The sequence below is a fragment of the Camelina sativa genome, chromosome 6, assembly GCF_000633955.1.
Source record: "Camelina sativa cultivar DH55 chromosome 6, Cs, whole genome shotgun sequence".
Lineage (NCBI taxonomy): Eukaryota > Viridiplantae > Streptophyta > Magnoliopsida > Brassicales > Brassicaceae > Camelina > Camelina sativa.
In genome coordinates, this window is record NC_025690.1 from 14,229,518 (window position 1) to 14,248,075 (window position 18,558).

Sequence of the window (18,558 nt, forward strand, 5' to 3'; positions counted from 1 at the left end):
CTACTTTTCATTTAGTGCTCAGTTTCTATGAACAAAAAAGTGACCAGTAACCAAATTCTATCCCCAAGCTCGAAAGCTAAGCACGTTTTGGAGTTTTTTCCCCTGGGAGCTGTAAACCAATGAATCAACTACATGTAATCAACAGACATATATGATCTTGATCTTGAAGATGTTCAAAGCTTTGTTAGAAACATCAAACTACTACTCTGGTACGACATTATAAACTCAATAAAAAAGCCTCGGTTACTTTCATTGAGACAACCAGATTAAACAAATGGTAACCAAGACTCGAAATTCTAAGCATGCGTTAGTTAACTTAAATCAATCTTTATCCAGTTTAGCTGAAATATCAAATTGTTATGGTAAAGATGGAGATCTGTTATGCGCTAGTTAACTATCAGACCTCCATCTTTACCATAACAATTTGATATTCAGTGAGCCAAATGCTTTCTTTTAAGGCACACATCGAATGCTTCAAATGATGTGCATCATAAGAATAAGGCACACATCGAATGCTTCAAATTATAACTATCAGACCTCCATCTTTACCATAACAATGCTTCGATGTGTGCCTTATTCTTGTTATAATTTACGGTGTTGGATTGGCCGTTACCAGCTACAATGGTTTTGTGGTATGAATTCTACAATGGAGATTTTTTTTTTGAGTATAAACTTATAACCAGCCGGAATTGAGGAAATCAATCTCTTGTTTATTCCATAGAAGTTTGATTTGAGGTAAGAAGTCTTATGTACTATGATTCTTTGCATGTTTATAATTATTGTTCACAACAATAGTGTACAAGTGAAACATAACACTCCAAGTGATAAACTGGAGAAACAGAATTAGACTTGAATCTGCTGAACATCCTCGAAAGATCTCTCGCCGCTAATGGTTTCACGACTCTCTACAAATTGCAGAAACTGCATAACCACTGGGTCAGTCCAAGGAGCCCCATTTGGAGCTTCTTCACCTGCCACCCATCCCAAGTGCCCTCCTCTTGGTGTTACAATCAACATGCAGTTTGGGTTTGCCTGACACCTTTAGCTGTTAGATAGAGCCAAAATCATTCCAATCATTTTCACGTGAATGAATGATCATTCATCTCTTACCTTGATGTCATCGCGAGGGATACCTCTCTCAGGAGCGATCGGATCATTTGCTGCCTGCATTTCATATCATATAACCAAATTAACATATGAAGAAAAAAGCAGATTCTAAGCTTATGTGTTCATCACTCATAATTCAGGGATTCACCTGAATGCAAAGCAAGGGTATACGGACATGTTGTATAACTTTGGAGCTGCTCGACTTGGAATAGTACTCATCCACTGATTTAAAACCGAATGACACTGTTACATGAAAAAAGCAAACAAATTATTTGTAGCTGCGTATGCCCTCATCTCATCAAAGTATCAAGGAAAAGATATTCGTGGCTGTAGACGATAGTCACGAAACTAACCCCGGGTTATGCCTTCATCGAAGTCCCTAACCGTCTCAGCATTTGCAGCCAAGGGAATGTTAAATTCACCACCTATGTCTTCAAAAAGTAGAGAATGTCTGCAGAGAGAGATGAACTAATATGTGACAATAACTAACTAACTGGCAAGAAGAAAAGATGGCCAAGGCAAACGAACAATTTACTTGCTAAATATTCTACGAAGAGAACTCGACAGGGCCTTGTCATAAACGTTGTTAAAACCTTTATGGAAATCTTCATCTGCTATAACCAAATCAAAAGGATTGCACAACGAAACAGCAGCAGAGAGAGGACAGTTATGAGATTCCTGCAACAACATCAACAAAACCAATATGATAAGAACTTAGTTATAAACCTACATACATGGATTCCAAACTCATGAGTTTAAGCTAACTATAACCTAACCTGACCCAAATAGTTAACAAGAATGTTGCCTCCAAGAGACCATCCTGCAGCATACATATTAGCGTTTGGGAATTTATCTCCAACATGAGCAATCACTTCACCAATGTCTCCTAAAAACGAAGCCGAGTAGAACTGCATTTATCAGTATCATAACACTTCAGTCTACCNCATATGAAGAAAAAAGCAGATTCTAAGCTTATGTGTTCATCACTCATAATTCAGGGATTCACCTGAATGCAAAGCAAGGGTATACGGACATGTTGTATAACTTTGGAGCTGCTCGACTTGGAATAGTACTCATCCACTGATTTAAAACCGAATGACACTGTTACATGAAAAAAGCAAACAAATTATTTGTAGCTGCGTATGCCCTCATCTCATCAAAGTATCAAGGAAAAGATATTCGTGGCTGTAGACGATAGTCACGAAACTAACCCCGGGTTATGCCTTCATCGAAGTCCCTAACCGTCTCAGCATTTGCAGCCAAGGGAATGTTAAATTCACCACCTATGTCTTCAAAAAGTAGAGAATGTCTGCAGAGAGAGATGAACTAATATGTGACAATAACTAACTAACTGGCAAGAAGAAAAGATGGCCAAGGCAAACGAACAATTTACTTGCTAAATATTCTACGAAGAGAACTCGACAGGGCCTTGTCATAAACGTTGTTAAAACCTTTATGGAAATCTTCATCTGCTATAACCAAATCAAAAGGATTGCACAACGAAACAGCAGCAGAGAGAGGACAGTTATGAGATTCCTGCAACAACATCAACAAAACCAATATGATAAGAACTTAGTTATAAACCTACATACATGGATTCCAAACTCATGAGTTTAAGCTAACTATAACCTAACCTGACCCAAATAGTTAACAAGAATGTTGCCTCCAAGAGACCATCCTGCAGCATACATATTAGCGTTTGGGAATTTATCTCCAACATGAGCAATCACTTCACCAATGTCTCCTAAAAACGAAGCCGAGTAGAACTGCATTTATCAGTATCATAACACTTCAGTCTACCAACTTCCCAATACTAACAAAAATGAAGCTAACTGAGACTCATCAGTCATCAAAGGAAGCTAACTTATGAATCTAGAGATCAAACCTGAGGAGTAGTAACAGGACTATCTCCACAACCACGGCTATTAAACACAACACAACGCCATTTTTTACTTCGAGCTCGTAACAACATATGTCTAACATACGAATCTTGGCTCCCTCCTGTTAAACCTGGCTACACAATTATTTTCAAAAAAGTTTTGATTTTTTTCACCCAATTCACACTTACTCTTTGCTTATTCAAATCGATTTCGAGAGTGTTACCAACAAAATTAGAATCGGAGATTCAGGAGAAAGGTAACCATCATCGCCGGCTACCCAATCTAAAGCAACAGAGCCGTCGTCTTTAGTACGGAGACACTCGCGGCGGAGTCTGACGGAAGGAACAGAGCGGTAGAAAGCTGCGTAGATTGTCTCCACGTGGCGGTTAAACCCGGTTAGAGGAAACGCATTGTACGGTTTGACGAGCGAGTCCTTTAACGCCGGCAAGAAACGATCGGTTCCTCCGCCGATAACTTCGAGGGAGCTGTGGTGGTAAGTGCGAGAAATTTCCGGGAGTTTTGAATTCGCGGCGACGAAAACTGAGAAACGACGGCGGAGAACACGAACTGTAGTAATCGGCGGCGATGATGTGGCAAAGGCGATTCTCACCATTTGCTTCACCACGACGTCGTTTTTGGGTAATAGGATTGGGGCTATTTTGCGCGTAACTGACAAAACGCAAAGCAATATTTATGTGGTCGGGGAAATTTAAACTAATTTGCAATTTAAGTCCTTGGTTAATTTACTTAACGAATATAGACCCTTTGTTTATACGGTTTTATTATTTTAACCCTGGCCAGCGGCCCCTTTCAATGCCCACTCTCTTATCTGTAGTATACATTACCAGGCCGGCCCATTAAAATTACAGATAGAAGTTGTTTGTTTGTTTTTCCTCCAGATTTTGCTTGTTCATCTATTAAAGTTTGGACTTTGGATGATGTACCTTTTACATTTAAACAAAATTGCAATCGAAAGAATCGTTTTTATGATAACTGCTTTTTTTTTTGTTGGCAAAAGCTATAAAATGGTGTCGTCCAAACTACTGATATTCAACTATTTAAAGACAAAACGTTAACATAGCAAAACAATTCATTATGCAGTGTTGACCAAGAGAAGCCATAGAGGATGCAATTTGCGTATTTTGAACTGCATAATATAAGAAACTTTTATAAAATTATAATCATAAAAAACATATATCTATATATTTATAAAGTGAGATATGCGAGAGAGATGATATAAAATATTTAACATACGAAACATGCATATTTAGTCGATAATTACAAGTCTTCGGTGACATTCCTTCTCTGATGCAGCTAGGTCACTGAAACAGCAGTGAAATATCCGTTCCAAAATCAGGGTCATCAGTAACATCAACGGTGTTCGCATTTTTAGGAACCTTTGCTGGAGGAGGAGGGTATACGTAATCCCCATTACCAAGTACTGGGTCTCCCCTTTTGAAGATAGGATCTTTTCCAAGACCTAGGTCAGGCCAAAGCCACTCGGTAAACACAGAATGGTGCATGGGTATTGACCTGTTTGAAGGAGACTGTGAGATGAGAAGATTGAAACCCTTCTCAACCAGACCATGAAGAAACATGCGCAATGAAATGTTCTCTGTAATATCTCCAATGATTATCATCAAATTTGTCCGATCATTATTCATAACCCAGGAAAGTAAGCTATCACAAATAGCTCCACGTCTCGCACGTAAATCTCCTTGAGGGATCTGATTGAACTTGATTTCTTTGTTTGATTTTAGACCAACAAGGTACTTCTTTATATCACCAAAAGCAATGATTGACACCTCACCCTTAAAACACGCAGACTTGAGGGCGTTTCGAATGTTGTTCGTAGCATCAACAGCATTGAGACCATCAGGGAGCGGACAATCCTCAATGTCCCAGAAGACGCATGTCTTAGCCCCTGCCAATTTTTTGCCAAAACAAAACAAACATCAGATCGTATGATCATGTTACTATTAAAATCGATCAGATGAACTTGGTATATCCATTAATTTTGTATGACATTGATTATATCCGCTTGTTTACTTATTACGAAATCGATATGACGAAACTCAGAACCGACTAAATCAGACTAATCACAAATTCAATTCAAATCCCAGCAAAAATATCTAGATCTATACAGTTGACCAAGAAACACACAACCTCAACACAATATTTTGTGGAAGAGATAGATAGTGATCATACCGGTGTAATCGTCGTAGGAATTCATGTTTTTGACGGACTGATCGTGATAGAACCTTTTTTTTAGAGACTGTTGATGACGTGATGCTGCAGATGAGAGAGACTTAGATCTAGGTTTTACCCCTATTTTTAATTTAGTTTGACAACTTTATTATATTAATATTCATAATCATAATTTAGACTATTAATAAATTTATTATATTTACAATTTAATTTAGCTAGATAGTTAAAAAAATCTATTATGTTAAGAATGGATAGTGATTATCCATTTGCTTCACTTATCCATATGTTTATCACTTACTTACTCTGCAAGTAATTAGAGTTTATCTTCTTATCCCATGTATGACTTATCCATTAGTAGTCCCTAACTCCCTATATGTGTTTGTTGGTTCATTATAATATAAAACAAAAGTTAGAGAGTGAAGTAATAGAAGTTCATTGTTTTAACTCTCTACTGTTGTTCATGTGGCACAAGAGTGTTTAAGGGTCTTTTAAGTGTTGAAGATTATTTCTAACTCTCATCCTTTATAACCACGACGTCGTTTTGGGTTCACAAATATGGATAGGCCTGGACGTTTGGATATCAGATCAGATTCGGTTCGGATTTTTTGGATATCGACTCAAACATCCATTCGGGTATTTATAAAATTCGGATCGGTTTCGGTTTGGATAATTCGGATTTCTGATTGGTTCGGATATGATTATCGATAACCAAAATTAAACCAAAAGTTATTAGATGAGATTTTATTCAGATACTTTTTAATTTTATTATACCCAAATAACCATACTAACGAAGTATTTCAAACAAAAAAAATGATAGAAATGAAACAAATGACAAGATTCTTATAGAACCATACAAATACGTAAAAGATATGCAGCATATCTATCGGAATATCAAACTATTTCTTATATGTTAGATTATATTTGGATATCTATTAGATAACGGTTCGGATTGGATAATATTTGATATCCAAAATAATGGAAACCAAGAACCAATAGGTTATTTCCTTAATTTCAATTTGGTTATAATCCGCTTATTTTGGTTCGGATACGGTTCGGATTTTCGGATACAGATTTTATGTCGAGGCCTAAATATGGATATGTTATGCTAAACTGAAAAAAAAAAAAAAAAAAAGCAAAGATTATTTATGTGGTCGGGAAATCTTTAACTAATTTGCAATTAATTAAAGTCTTTGATTAATTTGTTTAACCAACATTAGACTCTTTGTAAATACTATAATTTTGCATTTTTAACCCAGTTCAGTGGCTAGGCCAGCCCATTAAGACTACATATAGAAGTTGGTGACTTTTTTTTTTTCCTCCATATTTTGTTTGTTCATGTATATTAAAGAGGTCGGTTCAGATGTAGCAATTAGATAAAAAAATTAGTTGAATTCAAAATGTTTTGGATGCAGTTGACATTTAAAGTTTGGAAATCAAATATATTTATAAAATAAATAATTTTGTATCGAGTATGCTGAATGATGAAACAGTGACATTAAATCTTATATTTTTGTTTTTGTCTGCATCAATAGGAATAATGGTTTTAAATCATATCTGATTTGGAGTTTTAAGAACGGCGACGTTTTCGTGTAAAGTGCGATCGATTAACGATTTTTGAGGGCTAAAAGCCTAAAACGTAAACAATGCAAAACAGTTCATAACGCGGTGTTGACCAAGAAAAGCCATAACGTAAACAATGCAATTTGTCTATGCAACTGTGTTATTTATTTAGTAGCTTTTGAACACTTCGTCCACGTGAAGTCAGTCTCCCAAATGTGGGTATTTAGTATCTGATTTTTGTTATAATCCATTATTGGAATTTTACTTATTTTTACATAGTTCATCATTTACAAAAGTGTATATACATATATATTAAGTCCAAAAAGTATTAAAAAAAAAACATTTGCATCTGAGTAATTTGAAATAAACATAATTATCCAAAACGCAAATATCATAAAATTCAGATAACATTTTATTTATTCTTATAAAACCAAAATATAAATTATCATATCATCCATTCTTAATTGTAAATATAATTATTCGTTATTTACTTGGAACAATTATTCAACATAACAAATTAAGAATTAATTAGTAGTTAATAGAACTACGTAGCCTGTTTGTATGGAGCTTTTCCAAAAGCTAGCCTAGGCCAAAGCCATGCCGTCGATGACTCCTCTATCATCTTCTTAGATGGTGTGAGTTTTTTTGGATTCAGTCACCTTCGTGCTCTGATGAGCAACCATAGTATTATATCCACATGTCTTGAATATGAACGTGGCAGTCGCGAAATCGCCATCCGAGGTAATAAAAAGCATGTTGCAAGGGGGTGGATTGTCATACGCCCATGAGTGGATGGAATTAAGGAGGCGCTTGTCACCCGCATCTTTCCCCGAATCTACGTGAGTGATATGGATACCACTTTCAACAAGTTTGTTCTTGTCTTGCAAATACTGAACATCGCCATAGCCGCGCATAACGATTTCCCCCGTGTACCCAAGATTTCGCAGCGAATTTTTGATATTAGTGAAAAGATAAGACGGTCTACAATAGGTAGGAACATTGGTATTTTCAAAATCCCACATAATAATTGTCTTGGAACTCTTGTAATCTGAAAGAGAAAACCCCTTCAAAAATAGATATGTGATTAGTAAACTGAAGTCTTTAATTGAAAAAAATAGAAAAGGCTACATTTATATATATATATAATTAAGAAATAGAGATACCTTGAAGAAAAAGGGCTTATGTCGCATATACGAAGATGACGTTATTATGTCATTCAATTGTTTCTTCATAGAGGCATCTAGTCAATTTAATTTCTTAGTTAATAAAAACAATTAAATTATTTGATAAAAGAAAAATGAAAAACAAAAAAATAAGAATCTTACCGGAAGCAAATTGCTTCGCACGATTAAGACAACATTTTAAAGCATCCTCGTGTGAAGAAGAAGATTCTGGTGGAGAAATAAGATCAGTCCAAAACTTCGAAATGGAACTTGGATCAACAACGCTCGTGTATTTACGACAAGCCTTTCTTTCAGTTTCGTTAACCCAAAAGCTTTTCCGGTAATCCGCCGGCCGCTTGTCCTCGAATAAGTTAGCAAAATACGCTAGTTTGAGCCATTCCTCGAACGAATCAGAAGAGGGAGATGGGGATGAGCTACTCGTTGAAGCAAGAGATGAACTACGACGAGCGGCTAGAATTTGAGGAATAAAATAATCACAAATCCCACACACAAAAAAAAGAAGAAAAAAAAGAGAGGATAGAGATGTAAAATTATACCCTTGTGTACTCCACTGCAAACGAGAAAGTTATTAGCCACTATATTATAGCTTTATTTTATTGTTATTATTTGTGGCATCAAAAATCTTATTACTTGTGTGTATAGCCCAGTAAATGAGAGAATTGCCTCACTGAGTATTTATCAAATACTCATGCATCTCAATTTGTATTTATGGTGCAGGTAAAGGCAAAATGTAATCGTGGAATCAAGGCAATGAAGAGGAAGATGTTCTAGGGACTCGATTGGATGTTGTCTGGCATTGCTAAGTTGCTAGAGTTGGGTCTTTAGAACTTATTAGGTTCTCGGTTCCTAAAACTGGACATTTGGTGTCGACCAACACCACTTGGGTGTTGACCGACACCTGTTCGACACCCCCGAAATCCTAACGGTGTCGACCGACACCTCCACATGGTGTCGACCGACACTCGCTAAGTTTCCGAGCCGTCCTCGCGTTAGTGTCGACCGACACCACATTGGTGTCGACCGACATCACTGTCGAGCAGTGATTTCCTTCGAACAGAACCTCCGAATCTCGCCTCCAAACTTCTCCTCTTCGTCCCACAAAATCCCAGGAACGAATCCAAGCCTCAGGAGCTACGAAAAACTCACAAACAACCAAAAAAAAAACAACCAAACAACACACAATATCACAGAAACAGAGATCTTAGCTTAGATAAGCCATGGTCATTCACTCACCATTCCTAACCATTCTATCCAACAACCTATCATAACTCTAACCAAGGTTCCAACACATAACCATTAATAACCAACAACACACAAATGAGACCCTAGATAATCCTCCTCCTCATCGCCTTGATTCCACGTTCACACTTGCCTTTACCTGCACCACAAACACAAATTAAGATGCATGAGTATGTAATAAACACTCAGTGAGGCCATCCTCCCATCTAATGGGCTATACTATAGTGGTAAGTATTCCCGCCTGTCACGCGGGTGACCCGGGTTCGATCCTCGGCAACGGCGCCAAAATTTGATATGCTCAAATTAACCCTAGAGCTACTCTCTCAAACAAGAGATCAATGTAGTACTTAGGGGTCGAGTTTTTGTAATTACGCTAAACAGATTAATTTGTATTATGAACAATTGAAGACAATGCAAAATATTAAATCAAGGTGTTGTGAAATCAGGAAATCAAAAGGTTAAGCGTAGGGAATTTCTCAGGTAATTATGAAGTATTAAATCAAAAGATTAATTATGGTTCATGCAATAAAAATCAGATCTAGAACTCTAAACAGTTTTGGTAAAATAATTCAGTTCTCACTGTGATTATTATCTAAATTTAAAACCAGAAAATCCAAATCTCTTTGTAAAATTCTTAGTTGAAAACCAGCTTTAAAAACAGGTTTAAAAAGGTTCACAAAATCACAAATTCAAATCTCTTTGTAAAAAGTGATTTTGCTCATCAATGGTTTTAATCAGGAAAACAATTATATTCTCATATTAATTACTTTCCCTATGATAATAATTCTAGGTGATCAATCAAAAACTATTGTGAAAAAACAACCAAGGATGAAGATCATAAAAGATTAAGAACCCTAAAAATTACAGATCTAATAAATCATAAAAACCCTGTGAAAAACCCTAAACCTAACAAGCAAACTACTGAGACATGTTTAATGTAGAACAAATCACTCTGAATAACATGCAATAGATATTAAAAGTCAAAAAGGGAGTTTAGAAATCTTCTCTCTACAAAGAATTCAGATCATTCTCTCCCAAAAGCTCTCAATATCTCTCTCTCAAAAACTTGCTAGAAAATAACTTCAGGGTTTTCTAAAACCCAAAAACACTATTTATATGTCCTAAAACACGTCCGGGACTTGTGTTGTAATTTAGGAAAACTTTGGGTAAAATTGTAAAATTTCCAATTTCTTCTTTCTCTCGTCGGATAAACATAGGTGTCGACCGATGCTCCTTCGGTGCCGGTCAACACTGCTACTCTGATCCGAGTCCAAGTTCTTTTCCTTCCGTAAAATGCTCTAAAGTCATCCAAATAGCTCCACTTTGCTCCTTCCGTGCCAAATTCCTAAATAACCTGTAAAGACTCAAAAACAATCCTAGAAACAAATGAAAATACTCAAAAAAGCACACTTGTATCATGGTTAAAAATCTAAAAAACCATGATATATCAGTACTCCACCGCAAACGAGAAAGTTATTAGCCATGTATCCATCTCTTCCAAGAACGTTAACGTTGGTCCAAGCGTTAGGTGAAAGTAGAACTCCTTGCTTTTCAGCTTTCTGTGAAAAAACATGACAGTCTTTCCCTCTCAAAGACGAGAGAGCCTTGACAAAATCCGAGTCTTCTGAGATAGTTCCCACAATAAGCACCAAATTTGATGGTTCAGGATGATCAATCACCCAAAATAGAGAATCCACCAAAATCTTTTGAAGTCTCCCATCTTTATCTCCTGAAATCATATAATATCCGAACGGAGTTAAGTCTCAAGACGCAAAGTACTAGCTAGCTAGGCCTATCAAGAGAGCGTTCGTGAAATATGTAATAGAGAAATTCACCTGAGCGTACTTGATTGAAGTTGATTCCGTTTGGACGTTTTCGGCCACCCATGATCCTTTGTGCATCACCATAAGCATTGATAGAGATTGTACCCCGTAAACGCATAAGGTTCCCCAAGGTCTGCCTAAAGTGTGCAGGGATATCATCAAATTGGATATCATCTGGTTTCGGGCGATCATCAATGTCCCAAAACACTGTCGTCGTCGCCGCTGCAAAACGGTAAACGAGATCGATGATTACTGAAAGTCTGTAGAGATCATTTAAACTCAATTCTTCCTTTATTTACCTTGGTATGTCTTGGAGGGTTGTTGATACATGGCTTCGGACAAATTTAGAGATCACTAATACACTTTCTGATTTGGATTGTTGTGTTTTTTTTTCTTCTCTTGTTTCTTGTTTTTTGTTTGTGTTCTTTAGAACCTAAAGATTATGTGACCTTTTATAGGTATGGGAAGCAACTTCTTCACTAAGCTTAACTTGATCAGCAAGTTAACCAAAAGTTAAACAAACTTGCGTGCAAGAACAAGAAATCTAGACAGGGACTTGTCATCAACATTGTTAAAAGTTTATAAACCTTGTAAAAGTACTCCACCAAAATCAAAAGGATCGCACAACGAAACAGCAGCCTTAGGTTTCTTGTGACATCAACATAGTATTTTTAACCATTCGTAGCAAATTTTAACGCGTCTTACGTAAAATTTATAGAAATGGGAAAGCAACTTCGTCACTAAGCTTTACTTAATTAGCCAGTTAGTAAAAAAGGTAAAATTAACTCGCCTGGAATTCACTAATATATTCGTGCAAGAACAAGAAACCTTTTTAACCATTCGTAGCAAAATTGTTACTTGATTCAAAGTGTGGTCCGTACGTGTAAAGTTGTGATCGTTCTCTTTGTAGCACAAAAAGGAGGAATCATACAGTTGTATAACAGAGGTAAATTGATTGCATTCTTCATAGAAAAGCTTCCACTTCACCATCTCAATAAGCCATGGATACCTTCTGATGCGGCTCAGAACTTCAACAGTTTCTTGCATACTTTCTAACATTAGGCCCCTTTTTTTTTTTTTTTCCTTAAATTATTTATTATTATATATATATAATGACAATTTACTGTGATTATTTTTGTAATGGTCTTAATTCTTCTAGTTATTGGAAACTCTATTTGATGTATATTACCAATACATATATTCCCAACAATTGCAATGTCATAGAAGTAGACAGATTTCAAACCAAAACCTATTTTGTAGTAAAGTGTGTATATTAACAACATATTTTGTAATAAATTGGTAAATTAATTTCATATAAACAAGACATGTCTAGGGTTGTATATAGAGTGTACATCCATGTCCTAATGATTATGATTCCTATCTATAATTGTAAGAAGAAGTCATAAGTCTGTTAATGTCAATATATATAGCATGAAGAAGGTAAACTGCAAAAACTGAAGCAAGTAACAGAAACCAACACGAGAGAGCCAATGCGGCCACGACTTGGTATTGGCTGCAGAGGTTGCCATCACAGGCTTGTCCATCGGCAGACTAAAGCAGTTCACTTTCACTAGCTACAGCACAGGCCACACCCAAAGAGAGAAACGAGCTGAGAGTACCTGTTAACAGTGAAGAGAGCTCACACAATAAGAAGAATGCAGAGCACGTTTAGGAAGATGAAAGCAAAATTAGCTTTCTTTTGAAATTGCTTACGAAATCACCTGCGAAAACGATGGAAAAAGAGGTCGTAATTCTTGAGGGAGGAGTTTCACTAAGACAAGAGTATGTGTCGGTCAAGGCAAGTAATTAAGATGCTCCATGGAGTTACAATTGCCATCACAGTCGCCAAATAGCTAAAACCAACAGATAAAACACATAACAAAATCAGTTCTTGTGAATTGTTTGATTCATTATATCTCAACATCTTTCACCAAATCAACCACTAACTAAACAATCAAGAGACCATGACACCAACAAAATTATATCCTCAGAGTAACTTTTGATTATAAAAGAAAAAAAAAACTTTTGATTCAATCTAAACCCTAGCTATTCTCAAAATGATTGATGGATCAAAACACGAATTACCCATATATATGGCCATATCCAAAGTTTACTATTTTTTTTTTTTTTTTAATGGTCAGCAAATTAGGTTATTGATTAAACAAACCCATATCCAAAGTTTACTCCTTTTTTGATGATCAGATTCATCAAATCAATCAATTCAAACTCAGAAATCGATAGTTAACGAAGAAATTTACAGAAACCAGAAACCAAAAACCAAAATTCAACTAGAATTCGAGGGGATTTGTTACCAGAAGGTGGTGAAATCATAGAAATCTTAATCGAAACACATGAAGATCAACAAAGCAGCTGAGAAAATAGTTTGGCCGAAACGGAGAGCTAAGCTGGCGCTAGATTCTTTGATTAATTTGTTTAACAAACATTAGATTCTTTGTATATTCATTTGACATTTTTAACCCAGTTCAGTGGCCAGGCCAGCCCATTAAGACTACAGATAGAAGTTGGTGGTTTTTTTTTCCCTCAATATTTTGTTTGTTCATGTATATTAAAGAGGTCGGTTCAGATGTAGCAATTAGATAAGAAATTAGTTGCATTCAAAATGTTTGGATGTACCAATTATTACATTAAGAACTACAAAAAAAATCGAATACATTTATGAATAAATAATTTTGTATCGAGTATGCTGAATGATGAAACAATGACATTAAATCTTGTATTTTTTGTTCTTGTTTGCACCAATAGGAATAATGGTTTTTAATGGTATATCTGATTTTGGTTTTTAAGAACGCCAACGTTTTCATCTAAAGTGTGATTAACGATTTGAGAATTGAGGGCTAAAACGTAAACAATGCAAAACAGTTCATAACGCGGTGTTGACCAAGAAAAGCCATAGAGAATGCAATTTGTCTATGCAACTGTGTTATTTATTTAGTAGCTTTTGAACACTTCATCCACGTGAAATCAGTCTCTCAAATTTGGCTATTTCTATGTAGTTGTGGATTAAATAGCGAAATCAACTTTATATCTCTTTAAGGTAAAAAAGAAGAAAAGGTCAAAGTTTCTAATTACAAATTTTTACACATTTTACTAACCAAATTTACCCCCTCCCTACTCAGCTATGGAACTCAACTCAACCGTAAACTTCCTCCTCCCTTTACCACCACCACCACCACCACATCCTCTTCCGCCGCAGCTATTTCTCTTTACTCTCTTAACTCTACACTCACCAACAACATCTTCACCGTTATAACTCAAACCGCCTCCACCGTTTTTAGCAAGCGCGGAGCTAGCTTTAACCGCTAAAGCCGCCATTTCTTCAGCTCTTAATGGATGATTAAGCCATGTCAATGGTAAGACAAAGTATAACTCTCCTGGTCGAAGATCCTCGCTACCAGCAACAGCTAAAACGGCGTCGTCGAAGTCCATATCGTCTGAGTTACAAACGAAGCTCGTAGGATTCTTTTGAAGAATCTGCCACACTTTCACCGGCGTTGAGAACTCTTGTAACGTTCCGTCTGGTAATATCAGCTTCGCCGTCTCCGTTCTCCCAGATTCACGTGAACCGCAAGCTCCCATGTTTTTAGTATAATGTCCTTGTACGTAACCTTTGTGTTTGCCACAAAACGTAATAACCTTGCTGAATTGACTCGTGACTTTAGAAAGTTTTGTAGATAGATAGCTAGATAGAGAGAAGGATCAAGATCTCGTTTGTGTTTTGAAAGAGATACAAACTACTCGTGGGGCTTTATATATATACAAGAAGAAGAATAAGAACAAGTGAGCCTCGTGACTCGGAAACTTCAAGTAATGTAGATTTTTGTCGTGTAGTGTTCACAATCAGACAGCACAGCTCACGTAATATTATTGTCTAGCATTAAACTACAAAACTACCCTTATCGCTAAGATTAATATAGAGGAAATGTAAAGGGTATATTGGGGATAGCGGAGATGAAGTCGTGGCGAAGAAGGAGAGAAGAAAGGAGCAAAGTGTCCACGTGGCAAACATAGGAGAGTTGAGACAGAATCAGAAAGGAGACAAGCTTAGGTGGCCGGAGGTTTGATCTCCGGCGGATGGGGTGCATGAAGCTCGGGTTATGGAGCATCACGTGAAGGCAATAAGGAAGAAGCATGGGTAGGGACCAAACGGGTCGGTTCAGGTCCCATTTAGATACATTCGGTTGCGTGGGTCACCTAACTAGAGATTCGGGTCTTCATATTAACTCTATGTATACGTGCATCCATTTTTATTAGTATAATTTAATTTTTCGATATATATGAACGTGCATCAATAATGTGAATTCAACTCAGAATTATTGTGTTGTCTATATGGTCCAGAACGCTGTATCGAATTTTTTGTTACGTATTAAATATTTTAAGTAAGATCAATTTGTTGAAGAATATCGCTTTCTGTTGAGCTTTTTAAAAGATAACTGTTTTTGTAATATACTAATATCTATAAAGTCGGATCCTTGTGTAACCAAACACAATAAATTAAATCGTAAGCTTCAATTATACGAAGTTACGAACCTCTATTATTTCTTTCCACTTTATACTTATCCCCCAAAAAGAAATCTATTTTAGTTAAACTAAAGTTTATGTAACTATTTAAATAGATAGTATGTTATGTTTTTTCATATATGTTGTCTAGGATTAGGATCACCCACGTATCACCCGAACTTTATTTTCTAGTATGTGCGCATGATAATTGAAGACAATAAAAGTGATTTTGTCCGATTTCATTCTCTTCTGATCTTTTATAAATAATCAGAAAGAACTAGTCTCACTTCATTAATACATTGCAATAATACGGTGTTTATACTATTGTTTAGTGTGACAGAATGTGCCTGCAATAATGAGACTATTTTCTAAAAAAAAAAAAAAGATGCGATGGTTTTGGTCGATGAAGAGTAGTAAACCAATGCTTTCGATAAAGTCGTGGATAAGGAGCCTCCAAGTTAGCAAAAAAGAATAGATCAACAAATTGGAAAGTCGGTAATTTCATATCCCAGTTAAAGGGGTATGTTCGATTCCTATATCATATTTAACATTGTGTAAATCTATACATTAAATTCAATAAAATTCAAATTCACTTCTCCAATCCGTTAAAAGGTGTTATTACATACATAAGTCTAACGGTATTAAGAAACCGTCAACGGCTGCTTACGTGGATGCCACATATGAAATGACGTCGTTTTGACAAACAAAAGAAATAACTTATTTTGGTTAAAACGGCGTCGTTCTTTTTTCTTCCTCTTTTCTTTCTCCTTCTTTTCCGATTTGGGGATTGAACCCTAAATTTTTTAAAAAATCCCTGAATCAATTGAACAAAGAAACGTGACTTCAACTCGGCAAAGTGACGTCAATTAGGCTGGAATCTCCAATCTGTAGTGAAAGTGGCAAAGCAGTGAACCTCTCTCTCTCTCTCTCTCTCTCTCTCTCTCTCTCTCTCTCAGAAGAAGAGNCTCTCTCTCTCTCTCTCTCTCTCTCTCTCTCCTGCAATTTCAATGGCTTACTCCACAACATCTTATTTTTCTTCGCTTCTCCCCGTAAGCCACCTGAACCGTTTCGCTACACCTTCTGGTATCCGCGTTGGAGGAGATACATGGACTCCTCTGCTCCGGAGCATCTCTGCCGTCGGGTCAGCGTCGTGTGGCGATTGTCAAAGCTCCGACGGTGGAATCGGATTACTCTTCGAAATGGGGTAGTGGTAATGAGCAGAGAAAGACGATTATGCTTCGTGGTTGCGATTACAATCATTGGCTTATTGTAATGGAGTTTCTTAAGAAGCTTTTCAGAAACGAAAATATGGGTTCACGGGTTTATTATTGCGCACTATTAGTGATATGTCTATATTTTGTCTCTCTTTAACATATATTTATCATGCATTTAGTTAGGATAACTCATTGTTTTGTATCATTTTCTAGTTTTTTCTATACACTTTGCATGTCTAGGTAGCTCTTGCATCATCCGTGCATACATTGTGCATTTCGGAGTATTTCAGGTATCTAGGAGATGTTGGAAGCGCATCCGCTCGAGCCACACCTTCCAGACGTATCACTCGGACATTCTCAAGTCACTAGTCGGGAACGCATCAATCGAGCCATTCTCAAGTCACCAGTCGGGAACGCATCACTCGAGCCATTCTCAAGTCACCAGTCGAGAACGCATCACTTGAGCTATTCTCAAGTCACCAGTCATGAACGCATCACTCGACCCATACGCTGCACAACACTCTCGGAACCCTCTCTCGAGCCAATTTTACAACATTCTCGGAACCCTCTCTTGAGCCAATCTCACAAAACTCTCGAAACCATCTCTCGAGCCAATCTCACAGCCCCGTTCGAGCCGTTCCACTTGAGTGAGAATTATCTTTTGACGTCTACATCAAAGTTCTAGGGAATTGAGTCATCTTTCCAACGCCGTTTATTTCAAGCCAATCGGAGGTGTCGTTCAAACGTTATCATCGTTTTAGTGGATGCGTATACACCCAGCTCGAGCCACTTTCACCGACCATGCTCGAGCCACTTTCACCGACCATGCTCGAGCCACTTTCACCGACCATGCTCGAGCCACTTTCACCGACCATGCTCGAGCCACTTTCACCGACCATGCTCGAGCCACTTTCACCGACCATGCTCGAGCCACTTTCACCGACCATGCTCGAGCCACTTTCACCGACCATGCTCGAGCCACTTTCACCGACCATGCTCGAGCCACTTTCACCGACCATGCTCGAGCCACTTTCACCGACCATGCTCGAGCCACTTTCACCGACCATGCTCGAGCCACTTTCACCGACCATGCTCGAGCCACTTTCACCAACCACGCTCGAGCCACTTTCACTCACACCATTCTAGCCACTTTCATATACCAATCGAGGACTGGACGCACACCGACTCGTTCGCACATGTCAGGAAGACGTTCCGTCTTACACGCTTCAGGAGATTCCCAAACCGACTCTTCACCTTGTCGTTTTAAGTTTTAGGGATTTACATGTTTTTACTATAAATATGTTTTGTTAATTCTTGGCTGGATACATCCTATCTTTTATCTCGTTTCTTTTCTAAGGTTTACCTAGCCACCAAAAAACGTTCTGAGACTTGTAATCCGATATCTTTGAGTTTATTGAGTTTTTGCACTTGATTTCTTCTACAAAGTTGTTCTTCTCAATTTTATCTACCTTACTATGCTTGATTCAATGTTTTCTGGGTTTGCTTTCTTGAGGATGATTTTTGGATCTGAGTAGTGTGATAGTTCTTGAGGATGGGATAGATTAGGTGGAGGATCTTAGTATGTAGGGTGTTTAAGCTTGATTTGGATGAAACCCTTCTGGACTAGAGTTAGAAATACTAGTTTCTCTCTGATCAATTGGAACTAGGTCTTAGACACTTCCGCACCCAAAAGGTGTTTGATGAAATGTCTGACCAACTAGTGCCAGAGACTTACGTTCCTAGCCTAAGAGATTAGTTGTCTAGGATGTTTGTTGACACGAATGAACTGGTTCGTCATGCCTGCTTAACCATGTTTATCTAGCGA

General features: G+C 37.2%; 5 protein-coding genes and 1 long non-coding RNA gene across 6 annotated transcripts; all 6 read right to left on the minus strand.

Moving 5' to 3' along the window:
• On the minus strand, positions 690-3,646 carry LOC104791298 (embryogenesis-associated protein EMB8). The gene is made up of 8 exons (XM_010517148.1): positions 3,211-3,646; positions 2,993-3,121; positions 2,742-2,873; positions 2,501-2,643; positions 2,319-2,416; positions 2,114-2,208; positions 1,111-1,164; positions 690-1,032 (listed from the first exon to the last, which is right to left on the minus strand). Exons 1-8 carry the CDS (start codon positions 3,598-3,600, stop codon positions 844-846), a joined length of 1,230 nt encoding a protein of 409 aa, XP_010515450.1. The 5' UTR covers positions 3,601-3,646; the 3' UTR covers positions 690-843.
• LOC104791299 lies at positions 4,250-5,262 on the minus strand. The gene is made up of 2 exons (XM_010517149.2): positions 5,196-5,262; positions 4,250-4,911 (listed from the first exon to the last, which is right to left on the minus strand). The coding sequence occupies exons 1-2, from the start codon at positions 5,218-5,220 to the stop codon at positions 4,307-4,309; spliced, it is 630 nt and encodes a 209-aa protein (XP_010515451.1). The 5' UTR covers positions 5,221-5,262; the 3' UTR covers positions 4,250-4,306.
• On the minus strand, positions 7,204-8,476 carry LOC104791300. The gene is made up of 3 exons (XM_010517150.1): positions 8,081-8,476; positions 7,919-7,995; positions 7,204-7,819 (listed from the first exon to the last, which is right to left on the minus strand). Exons 2-3 carry the CDS (start codon positions 7,985-7,987, stop codon positions 7,382-7,384), a joined length of 507 nt encoding a protein of 168 aa, XP_010515452.1. The 5' UTR covers positions 7,988-7,995; positions 8,081-8,476; the 3' UTR covers positions 7,204-7,381.
• On the minus strand, positions 10,363-11,400 carry LOC104791302. Its single transcript, XM_010517151.1, has 3 exons — positions 11,301-11,400; positions 11,014-11,223; positions 10,363-10,907 (listed from the first exon to the last, which is right to left on the minus strand). Exons 1-3 carry the CDS (start codon positions 11,329-11,331, stop codon positions 10,600-10,602), a joined length of 549 nt encoding a protein of 182 aa, XP_010515453.1. The 5' UTR covers positions 11,332-11,400; the 3' UTR covers positions 10,363-10,599.
• LOC104791303 lies at positions 12,324-13,417 on the minus strand. The gene is made up of 3 exons (XR_768888.2): positions 13,314-13,417; positions 12,723-12,854; positions 12,324-12,620 (listed from the first exon to the last, which is right to left on the minus strand). It is a non-coding gene; the product is annotated as an uncharacterized LOC104791303 (long non-coding RNA).
• On the minus strand, positions 13,990-14,750 carry LOC104791304. Its single transcript, XM_010517152.2, has one exon. The coding sequence runs from the start codon at positions 14,596-14,598 to the stop codon at positions 14,131-14,133; it is 468 nt and encodes a 155-aa protein (XP_010515454.1). The 5' UTR covers positions 14,599-14,750; the 3' UTR covers positions 13,990-14,130.

What these genes read in the sequence shown, in the direction of transcription:
- LOC104791298 (XM_010517148.1), bottom strand. Translation starts at nt 3,600, where the DNA reads ATGGTGAGAATCGCCTTTGCCACATCATCGCCGCCGATTACTACAGTT. An exon ending in CTTCGTAGAATATTTAGCAA is followed by an intron (nt 2,417 to 2,500) that starts GTAAATTGTTCG and finishes CTCTCTCTGCAG; the next exon opens with ACATTCTCTACTTTTTGAAG. An exon ending in CGATGAAGGCATAACCCGGG is followed by an intron (nt 2,209 to 2,318) that starts GTTAGTTTCGTG and finishes TTCATGTAACAG; the next exon opens with TGTCATTCGGTTTTAAATCA.
- LOC104791299 (XM_010517149.2), bottom strand. Translation starts at nt 5,220, where the DNA reads ATGAATTCCTACGACGATTACACCG. An exon ending in TTCCTACGACGATTACACCG is followed by an intron (nt 4,912 to 5,195) that starts GTATGATCACTA and finishes AAAAATTGGCAG; the next exon opens with GGGCTAAGACATGCGTCTTC.
- LOC104791300 (XM_010517150.1), bottom strand. Translation starts at nt 7,987, where the DNA reads ATGAAGAAACAATTGAATGACATAATAACGTCATCTTCGTATATGCGA. An exon ending in ATAAGCCCTTTTTCTTCAAG is followed by an intron (nt 7,820 to 7,918) that starts GTATCTCTATTT and finishes CTATTTTTGAAG; the next exon opens with GGGTTTTCTCTTTCAGATTA.
- LOC104791302 (XM_010517151.1), bottom strand. Translation starts at nt 11,331, where the DNA reads ATGTATCAACAACCCTCCAAGACATACCAAG. An exon ending in ACCCTCCAAGACATACCAAG is followed by an intron (nt 11,224 to 11,300) that starts GTAAATAAAGGA and finishes ACCGTTTTGCAG; the next exon opens with CGGCGACGACGACAGTGTTT. An exon ending in CTTCAATCAAGTACGCTCAG is followed by an intron (nt 10,908 to 11,013) that starts GTGAATTTCTCT and finishes ATATGATTTCAG; the next exon opens with GAGATAAAGATGGGAGACTT.
- LOC104791304 (XM_010517152.2), bottom strand. Translation starts at nt 14,598, where the DNA reads ATGGGAGCTTGCGGTTCACGTGAATCTGGGAGAACGGAGACGGCGAAG.